At 49.4% G+C, this 10,503-nt stretch overlaps 2 protein-coding genes across 2 annotated transcripts in view; both read right to left on the reverse strand.

Annotated features, from left to right (window-relative positions):
* The window catches only part of LOC106815551 (UPF0746 protein DDB_G0281095-like), a 6,007-nt gene extending 5,506 nt beyond the window's left edge, over nucleotides 1–501 (reverse strand). Inside the window, exon 1 of the mRNA XM_014820019.1 lies at nucleotides 468–501. The gene's annotated coding sequence lies outside the window, so the exon portion shown is untranslated. The remainder of the gene's footprint in view (nucleotides 1–467) is intronic.
* Nucleotides 502–1,764: 1,263 nt separating this feature from the next.
* LOC106815552 lies at nucleotides 1,765–4,067 on the reverse strand. The gene is made up of 4 exons (XM_014820020.1): nucleotides 3,743–4,067; nucleotides 2,846–3,098; nucleotides 2,335–2,548; nucleotides 1,765–1,812 (listed from the first exon to the last, which is right to left on the reverse strand). Exons 1-4 carry the CDS (start codon nucleotides 4,065–4,067, stop codon nucleotides 1,765–1,767), a joined length of 840 nt encoding a protein of 279 aa, XP_014675506.1.
* Between the last annotated feature and the right edge of the window lie 6,436 nt (nucleotides 4,068–10,503).

The following is a 10,503-nucleotide window of genomic DNA, read 5'->3' on the forward strand; positions in this document are numbered from 1 at the left end:
TACAACATTTAGTTAGCTGACAGAGCAGACCGACAGAGAGGAGAGAAGAGAGAGAAGAGCAGACAGACAGAGAGAGAAATAGACTAGCATAGAAGAAAACCACACACACACACACACACCACACACACATACACATACACACGCACACACACACCACAACACACACCACACACACACAACACACACACATGCACACTCACACGCGCGCGCGCGCAGCGCACACCACCGCAAACACACACAATAGCGAGAGAGACAGAGAGAGAGAAAGAGAGAAAGCAAGAGAGAAGAGCAGAGAGAGAGAGAGAGAGAAGAGAGAAAGAGAGAGAGTAACTGTCTATTTAAAAATATACCGCGTAATGATATACCGATATAAGACTACATCGCTCCCTCATCGACTAATAGAAATATAAGATTCGCAACATAGAATAGAAACCTATACATAGAAACATTGCGTAGCTTGCCGTTACCTTGCCGGAGTGACTCCTAATGACCTGCCTCCACCTTCGTCTCGCTGACAACCTTCCTAGAGTCCTTCTTACTCGGACGTTCCTGCCATACCCTCCTCGATGTCCTTACATTCCCGTTTCGGCGGCGCTGCGTCGTACGTCACCAGCGGGCCGCGCGCGTCTCGGGCGTCGCGTAAGCTTCGATGCCGAGCGTGTGTCTGCTGACTGCCCTCTGCCTGCGACCTTTGCTGATTGCGGCTGTTCATGTGGTTCCGCCAGGGAGCGCTACGGTCGCTCGAAGCTCTCGTTTTTTCCGCTTCACGACCCTGAGGAGCAGGACAAGATGCATTATAAATAAATAAATAGAACCAAATATATTATATATAATATACTATATATATTATAGCTAGAACATGCCTACCGTGCTCTCGCTCTTCTGTTCTCGGATGAGATTAATGAGATATAACGTTATATTATTTTTTTATTCACTGAGTTATACACCCAACAAACAACAAAACAAACAAACACAACACACGGCAGACACACACAACACACACAACACACACACACACACACACACACAACAACAGACGAAACACACACACACACACACACACACCACACACACACACACACAACGCACACACCACACACCCCACACACGACACACAGCACACACACACACACACAACACACACACACACATATATACCTAATATATATATATATATATAATTATAGCCAGTTGTGTATAATTATTGGTTGTAAACCGTGACAGATCAACGACGTAATATTCTGCCTTGCCGCTTTACACAAAGGCGAACACGGGTGGCACACCAGTGGTCCCCATCACCGGCAGGGACGTTGGCCAGTCAGCGCGGTTTCCGACAACATGTAGCGTCATCGTTTGGGTGTAGCACCGTCACCTTGCAGCGTCAAGCTCCGCTTTTGTACTTACCTTGCCAGCGTCAGCACGGCGGTTTAAGGACTCACACGCTGCAGGTCAGCGTCAGCGCGGTTTGTGACACACCTTGCCAGCGCAGAGCCGTTAAGGACTCTCTTGCAGCGTCAGCGTCAGCGGTGTTTATACTCACCTTGCAGCCGCAGCGTCAGCGGTGTTAATGACTCACCTCTGGCAGCGTCATCGAGTCGGCGGCGGCGCACGGCGTGCCGATGCTCCGTACGACACGTCGTTGTTGAAGCTAACTGATCGTGGTACGCCTTCCGCGCCTCCACGTCATCTCGGAGGCACCTCTTGACCTCTCGCGAGCTTCCGCCAGCCGCCGCCATGTGCGCTGTCTTGCAGCACCGGTGCTACTTATCGCGGGCTGAAGAGGGTCGCCGCGCCCGGTCTGTCGCCGTGTGCCTGCAGAACAGTGTGAGGTGTGTTAGTAGTGTATAGTAGCATAGATTACTGCAAACGCAGTAGTATAGTATACTCATTCTATCTGTCTAGTCTATCTATCTATCTATCTATCTCTCTCTATATAAATATATATATATAAATATATATATAATATATATATATATATATAATATATGTGTGTGATGTGTGTGTGGTTGTTGTGTTGGTTGGTGTGTGTCGCTGGTGGCTGTGTGGCTGTGTTGTGATGTGTGTGTGTGTGTGTGTGTGTGTGTGTGTGTGTGTGTGTGTGTGTGTTTGTTTTGTACATGTAGCGTATAAAACTAGTAGATAGATATCATAAAAGATGTTGTAAAACTAGTACTAAAAAAGCGACTTTAGTAACTTAGGTAAAGAATGGAGATGCGTCTAAAGATTAAATCTCATGCGACAATCTTGAATAAAATGCGTTACTCTTTTAAATATACCATTTGCCTTGTGCTTCAGCGCGGTTACAACAAAAATGGCGTCCCATGGCGCGCTTACCGTTGGCGTGGAAGGTTTGTCCTGCTTCGGCGATAGAGTCTCCTCCAGTTTCTCCCGCAGCTCGGACGATATCATAAAGCTTCCTCGGCACGCGGGTTTCCTTCTTCTCTGGCTGCGGACACGGAGGAGGTGGCGGCTTCTCCCACAGCTTCGAGTCCTGTCCGTCGACCTCGTCAAGTGTGTGAACTCTGACCCGCTGACGCTCAACGGCGACCTGGTTTCGAAGCGGGGTCACGGTTAGGTCACGGTAAGGTCGCGGTAATATCACGGTTAGGTTACGTAAGATCACGGTTGGGTCACGGTAAGGTCACGGTAAGGTTATGATAAGGTCACGGAAAGGTCACGGAAAGAGATTGTCTCACCGAGGTGTAGACATTGAGGGTTATCGTCTTATATATATATATATAAATATATATATATATTATATATATACGCCGCAGGCAATCATCACTTATATCTCGTAAATATGTGCGTGATAACAAGCATTTATACACATTGGCTGTTGACTCACCTGAGGGCGTGTCGAAGCTGGTCAGCATTTCTCGTCTCGCTGGTCCTCACGTCCGTCTGACCGGAAGTGACGTTCGTGCTGCCGCCGTACCGCACGATCACGTGACTGCGCAGCTGAACTCTGTCCGGCCGCGGCGGTGTGCGAGGACCTTGGTGGCGGGACGTGGTGGCGGGCCGGCGTGGCGGGGCCGGGGTGGCGGGATGGTGCGGGAGGCGAGTGCGGAGGGTCGTCCTTCTTCTTCTCCTCTGCTCAGCTTAACGCCGACAAGGCTTTGCTGCCCTCTGTCTCCTCGCGCCGCGAGCGGCCAGCGCACCTGAATAGGACATAATGCTGCTTGAATCAACGACAAGAGAGACAGACGAGAGAGAGAATGAGAGAGAGAGTGAGACGCAGGAGAGTGAGAGAGGAGAGTGAGAGTGAGCAGAGGGGGAGCGAGGAGGGAGAGAGCGGTAGAAGAAAGAGAGAGAGAGAAGGAGCGGAGGTGAGCCGGGATAGAGAGAAAAGAAAAGAGAAAGAGAGAGAGAGGAGAGAGAGAAGAGGCAGAGAGAGAGAGAGAAAGAGAGGAAGGAGGCGAGAAAGGGAGCGCATTAGAGAGAAGAGAAGAGCAGAGAGAGGAGAGAGAGAGAGAGGAGAGAGAGCAGAGAGAAAGAGAGAAGGAGGAGAAAGGAGGCGGATAAAGAGAGCAAGAAATGTAGAGAAAGAATGAGAGAGCGCGCGCGCATAGGAGACTTAGAGAAGGCGAGACAGACAGGGAGAGAGAGGACAGATGGAGAGAGGGAGACAGATGGCCCCCTCGCTATACCGTACCTTGCCGATTCGCACAGTCTTAGCACGACCCTGCACGTAGAAAACATTCCCGGCGATGAAGTTCGTCGCTGGGTGGCTGCGCGCGCGCACCGATTTCCGACGCCTGCCAGCGACACCTGCGGCGCCGTCGCCACGGTAGCCGCTGTGACGCTTCGAACGAAGACGATGACGTCAGCAGCGGCTCGACGCCACCCGCGCTCGCGTAACGTTTGTCGCTTTCGGCGACCTCCCGGCGCAGCGCGCGCGCGCGCCGGAAGCGACGGCGACTCATCGGCAGGGCATCGACACGCTGACGCGCAAACGCCCTATGGCTGTACGCGCTCGTCTGCTTCATCCTGCGCTTCCCGCGTTTGGCGAATCTCACCGCCTGGCAGCGCTGGCGCCGCTGTACGAGCGCACACGAACTCGGCGACATGGCTGCCTCGCCTGCAACCGCCGCCGCGAGAGCGTTTACGATGCATGAGGTGAGCGGAAGCACACCCGTGAGCGACACCCGCGGCGCCGGCGCGAGAACTCAGGGTTGAAAATTTGCAGAGCTGAATATTGTTAGCTTAAGTTGATAAGTTTGTTATATAAGTTATTTTAATAAGTTATAAGTTTATAATTTATGGTAGGGTGTGGTGTGTTTCTGTGGCTCGACATAAAAGGCATGATCTAGATATTGTGGTGCATATATCGGCGACTATCTCTTCATCAGCTTTATATCCACCGTAGCGTTACATCAAAATAGCCTCAACGCAACCTTCAAGCGGCTACGCACAGCTCTGTTTGGCATAATATTGAATCGCTAGATGACCTAGCGTCTTAGCGCGATAACAACGCACTTAATTATTATCGCTATGTCAATCAAAACAAACCTAATTCATGTGTTTATAAAACCCCAAAAATCCGCTTCAGTACGGCACTTCGTTGCTAAACATGTCTTTTAGAACATCGCCATAACAGCAATGCATCGGCGATTAACGTGCCCATCAATCACGTGGCGATGATAAGGTCATTAAAAGTCAATAATCGTTAACAGGCATTGCGTGTTATATTGCTGCCACTATGACGGAGAATGTGCCACGCATACTATAAAACACACCATCATCGCATTGACCGCTGGGCTTGAACTGTGACCGATCAACACTTACCCGCGTCCACTCTAGAGCGTCACGATGCGCCCGTGGCGACTCTACCCCCGCTTCGTTCTCGCCGTCGAGTGCTGCTCAGTAGTTGGCTGCTGTAGCAAATAAGCGTCTGCTGCTGCAGCTGCTGCTGCTGCTGCATCGCGGCCGCCACCAGGCGCCCTGCGTGTCCATCTGCGACTGCAGTGGACTGCGTCTGCGATACGAAGACAGAAACTCATCAAGTCTTAATCGACATTTCCGTGGACTATTTTTACTTGCCAGCCGATATGCAGGCTTTAAAAGACTCTCTAACAAAAAGCCCTCACTTAAAAACGAATCCAAAACAGTTTTTTTTATTAGACTGTTTCTAAATTGCACTTTGCGCGTATAATTATTCTAATCGTAACTTTCACGTGATCCACGCCCGCGTACAGGACGGGCCTACACTCCCACGCTCAGGCCGCCATCACAGTATTACAATCAAACCGTTGTTCTATCATCGTACCGCTTGTTGACTATATTTCTTACCCATTGATCAGCGTGAGCTCTATGTTATAAGGAGGAGTTAGTGATGTGTGCAGAGATGCGAGCGAAGCGCGTGTGTACATGATCAGCCTCTGAGAATTTCATACCGCTGAGCTCCGCTTCAACCGGAAACTCTTTAGTAATTTAGTAGTTTTTTTATATTAATTAATCAAATCAGGCGTGACGTGCGTACGATTTCGTACCATTATATCCTCTCTCTCTCTCTCTCTCTCATCTCTCTCTTCTCTCTCTCTCGCTCTCTCTCTCTCTCTCTCTCTCTCGTCCTCTCTCTCTCTCTCTCTCTGTTCTCTCTCTCTCTCTCCATCTCCTCTCTCTCTCTCTCCTCTGAGCGATCCTAACCCTCATTCTCCACTTCTTATTTCTCTCCCAATGAGATCCTCTTCTCCTTCCACGCCGTGATCTTGAAAGCATCTGCTCACTCCTCCACCTCTGCCTCCCGGCTTCCCTTTCCTACTTCCCCTCTTCGCTTATCTCCCCATACACCCCTCTCGCGCAATACCACCCTTCCCTCCCGCATTTGTTCCCACTCATATCTCCTCTGCCCTTTTCTCCAAACACACTTCTTACTCGTTCCTGTTCTCTCCTCCTCCACCCAAGACCCCGCCCTCCCTCAACGTACCCATTCTTACTCTCCCCCTCCTTGCTCCCCTCCTCACACACCTACCCCAGCGAGCCACGTTATAGTTCTTCTTGTGTGTTGTTTGTAGCGTGATCATAAATACTTGATGGCCCGCGTGCGATGACTGAGCGTGCCGGCCCTGCCAGCGGATGCGTGCCTACACTAACGCGCGGAAGCTGCAGATGATGACGATGAGGATGGAGGAGGGATGGCGAAAGACGAGCGCCTCACCAGTGCTTAGTAATGCTGCAGCTGCTGCGATAGCCTGCCAGTGACTCAACGCTTAGCTCGCTCGTGCTGGCAGACATAGCATACCTGCGCAGCAATCAACAAAGTAAAAAAAATCACCATCGCTAATGGATATCGCATATTAGTTCATCTTATTAAACTCGATTAGGTATAGGCAATCGTGTAAAAAAAAAAAACCGCATCGCGATTGCGAAACCGTTCGATTTTCGACTTCGAATTAGCATCATCTACGCCAGCAGCGGATTCACGCGTGTCATACACGTGACGCGTCGGCCAGCGAGCGTCGGCGGACATAGACACGTGATGCGCATGCCAGCGACCGCGTCGGCTGGATGCTTACACGACAACATCTCAACGACGCTCGCCAATAGGCAACGATGTAGTGACGACGACGACAACTATTTCAGTAACGCGAAGCCAGCATAGCCGAAAAAACTAAGACAAAACCAATTCGCGCGAAAAAAATCCGAGAACTACTAAGTGCTGACCAAAAAAAGTGCTATAAGACGACGACTACTTTGCAAAAAAAGTGTGAGAAGACTTGTTGTAGAGAAGGTGAACTACTTTGTGTGTAGAATGAGACAAACGCCGCCATAAGACAAGTCTAATCCTAACCCAAGTCTTAAAGAAACAATCTGAACTACTAGTCGCAAAATAATCCACAGCAAGTCTTAAGACGACGAGCATCTTAAAGAGAAGATGTCTTAGTCATACCCGAGCCATATTAAGGTCTGTGTACGGCCTTCGTGGCAGCTCCACAATGAAAGACAACACGGTAGCGTTAACCGCTGGTACCTAGTGCGCAAGACTATCATTTGAAGTCTTAATTCATGATTCGAAAAAAGAAATGCATTTAGTAGTTTTTAACGTAATCCTATTGGTGATAGCTATTTGCTTAGCTATTAGTTACGTAGACTATTTAGTCAATAAAATATCTAATCTAATCTACAGTAGCTCCACGGTAGGCTATAGTAATGTAGGAGTAAATTACAATACATTACAAAAATGTACTCTTGGGCAAAACATTTATTTAGTATTTTATGGTATATAGTAGGTTTATATATCAGTAGTTATTCGTAAGAACCAGAGTACATGAACAATATACAATAATTACAAGCCACAATACAAGCTTAATGCAACTGTTATTGGCCCAGTATGGAGTATTAATTATCTGACATTCATGCACGTAACTTGAGTGAGTACTACTTACCTTGCCGGTAAACTGGACAAAGATTGTCGACGTTACTGGCACGTGGCATGCACCGGCTGCCAGTGAGTGAGCAGGATGTGTGCGTGTTTGTGTTGTGTGTGTGTGCTCGTGTGCTACTATGCGTCCGAGGACCTACATGTGAAAAAACACCTTTACTCCGAGGACTATTTTGACCACCGAGGACTAAAATCGTAGTCCTCGGTCGTTTTTGCTTTATATCGCACCGGGGACGTGTCAGGACTACCGCGCCAAAATTTGGAGTCGGACCTCTGTCAGGCGCTGATGTGTGAATGTGTGTATCTCTGAAACACACTTTGCAGCCTACAAAAACACACTAGGGGTAGCTAGCGCCCCTAGTGGGCGAATTGAACCAACAAGGAATGCTAACGGCAGTCTAGTGTTAGAGACTGGTCCCTGACTGCGGGCGGCTCATCAAGGTACACCTAGCCGGTCACGTGGTTAGCCTCCCCCTGCTAGTCCCGCCACACCGCTGCGGGGTTTGTGTTGCTGTTTACTCGGATGCGAGGGTCACAGGGGGAAAGGCGGGAATTGCTGGTAGGATCAGCGCGCGCGCGAATTCTAAGGCGCAAAACGATGAGCCGCTGAGCCTATCAACAGTTCCCGCCTTTTCGCCGTGTGAATCTCGCATCCGAGTAAACAACGGGCTACGGAGAAGTACTAGATCTTAAGCTGCACGGCCTACAGCGAGCGTGAAGAAATGCAGCGTCATAAAAGAATAAAGCCAGATCACGTAGCTAGAAATTGTATAACGGAAAAAAGGGACCGAATTGGATTGGAAGTTGATATCATCCCGCAAAAAGGTAAGATACAATAGGCAATTTGATTTTTGTGTGTCACAAATTCGTCGCATAATAATTTTTTAAATATATTATTAGTTGAAAATATACATATCATATTCATAGGTATGGGAGTATAACTATAAATAACTGGAAATCAAAGATGCAGACTGTGTGTTTGAAGGCCCTATAGATGTGGATCACAACCTTATAATGTTTTTTGCCATTACAGGTAGAGGCATAAGAGCTACGCAATTGATCCGCTCAGGTGATTTTGTAGCGTCTTACCATGGTGACTTAATTTCTCAAGAGGAGGGTGATCGCCGGGAGCAAGAGAGCAGCAGCGGCTTCCGCTACTTCTTCGAAACTAAAAACATTGGATGGTGGTAAGTGCAAATTTTTAAACATTTTGGTACAAGTCAGAATTTAACTGGTAATGGTATTTGAGTGTGCTACTCAAAATTGTTACCGGAGTATACACCTTTGGTTCTCGGTAATCCAGTCTTCACTACTAGTACTAGTAGTAGTAGTATATGTATGGCTCGGCTCAGAGTAGCGCGCTCTCTCTCTCTCTCTCTCTCTCTCCCTCTCTCCCTCTCTCCCTCTCTCCCTCTCTCCCTCTCTCCCTCTCCTCCTCCCTCCTCCTCGCTCTCTCTCTCCTCTCTCTCTCCTCTCCTCCCTCACCCCCTTCCCTTCCCCCCTCCTCTAATCTCTCTCTCCCTCTGTTTCTCTCTCTTCTCTCTCTCTCTCTTCTTTCCGCCTCTCCGTCTCTCTCTCTCTTTCCTCCTCCTATCTCCCCTCTCCTCTCTCTCTCTCTTCGCTTCTGTCGCTCTCCACTCTAATTCCTCTCTCTCTTTCGCTCCGCTCTTCTCTCTTTCTTTCCTTTCTCATTCTCTTCGCTCTCTCTCTCTCTCTCTACTCTCGCTCACCACCACTCTCCCTCGTTAATCTCTCTTCTCTTTCTCTTCTCTCTCTCTTGTCTCTTTCCGTCCTCTCTCGCTCTCTCTCTCCCACTCGCTCACTCACACTCACTCTCCCTCGTGCTCTCTTTCTTCTGTCTCTCTCCTCTCTCTCCTCTCTTCTCCCTTTCTCCTCTATCCTCTCTCTACCCATCCCTATCTCTCTCTCTCTTCCCTCGCCCTCTTTCCCCTCACTCTCTCTCTCTCTCTCTGCGCCTACACTCACTTCTCCTCTTCTTCCTTTCTCTCTCGCCTTCTCTCTCTCTCGCCTCTCTCTCTCTCTCTCTCTCTCTCGCTCTTTCTCTCTCTCCCCTCTCTCTCTCTCGCTTGTACACTTACTCTCACCTCGTTTTCCTCTCTTATTTCTCTCTTTCTCCTCTCTCTCTCCTCTCCTCTCTCCCGCTTTCTCTTTCTACCTCTCTCTCTCTCTTGCTCCTACACTCACTCGCCTTCTCGTCTTTCTTCTCTTTCTCTCTCTCTCTTTCGCCTCTCTCCTCTCTTCCTTCTCTCTCTCTCTCTCCTCTCCTCTCTCTCTCTCTCTCTCTCTCTTCCCCTCTCTCCCTCCTCACACCACCTCGTTGTTGTTTTTGTTTCTCTCTCTCTCTCTCTCTCTCTCTCTCTCTCTCCCTCTCCTCGCTCGTCCGCGCTCTCTCCCCTCTCCTCTTCTCTCTCTCTCTTGCGCGTTCTCCTCTCTTTCTATTCTCTCTTCTCGCCGCCCTCTCCTCTCTCTCTCCTCGCTCACACTCACTTTCCCTCGTTGTCTCCCTCTTCTGCTCTTTCTCTCTCTGTTTTCTCTCTCTCTCTCTCTCCCACCCTCTCTCCTATTTCCTCTCTCCCTCTCTCCCTCTCTCCCTCCTCCCTCCTCGCTCTCTCTCCGCTCTCTCTCTCTCTCTCTCTTCCTCTCTCTCTATCCTCCCTTATCCTCCCTTCCTCCTCTCTCTTCGTTCGCTCGCCTCTCTCTCTGTCTCTCTTCTATTACTCTCCTCTCTCTCTCTTCTCTCTCCTCTCTCTCTCTTCTTTCTCGCTCTCATCTCTCTCGCCTCTCTCTCTCTCTCTCTCTCCTCTTCTCCTCTCCTCTCCTCACACTCACGCTACCCGTTGTCGCCTCTCCTTTCTCTTTCCTCTTCTCTCTCTCTCTCTCTCTCTCTCTCTCTCTTCTCTCTTCTCTCTCTTCCCGTCGCGCTCTCCTCTCTCTCTCTCACTCGCCTCATACACTCACTTCTCTCGTTGCCTCTCTTCTTCTTCTTCTCCCTCTCCTCTCTCTTTCTCTTCTCTTTCTCTCTCTCTCTCCTCTCTCTCTCGTCTCCTCTCCCTTATCCATATCCTCTCTCTCTCTCTCTCCCCTCGACCTCTCTTCTCCTC

The sequence above is a fragment of the Priapulus caudatus genome, unplaced genomic scaffold (genome assembly GCF_000485595.1).
Source record: "Priapulus caudatus unplaced genomic scaffold, Priapulus_caudatus-5.0.1 Scaffold1145, whole genome shotgun sequence".
Classification (NCBI taxonomy): domain Eukaryota; kingdom Metazoa; phylum Priapulida; class Priapulimorpha; order Priapulimorphida; family Priapulidae; genus Priapulus; species Priapulus caudatus.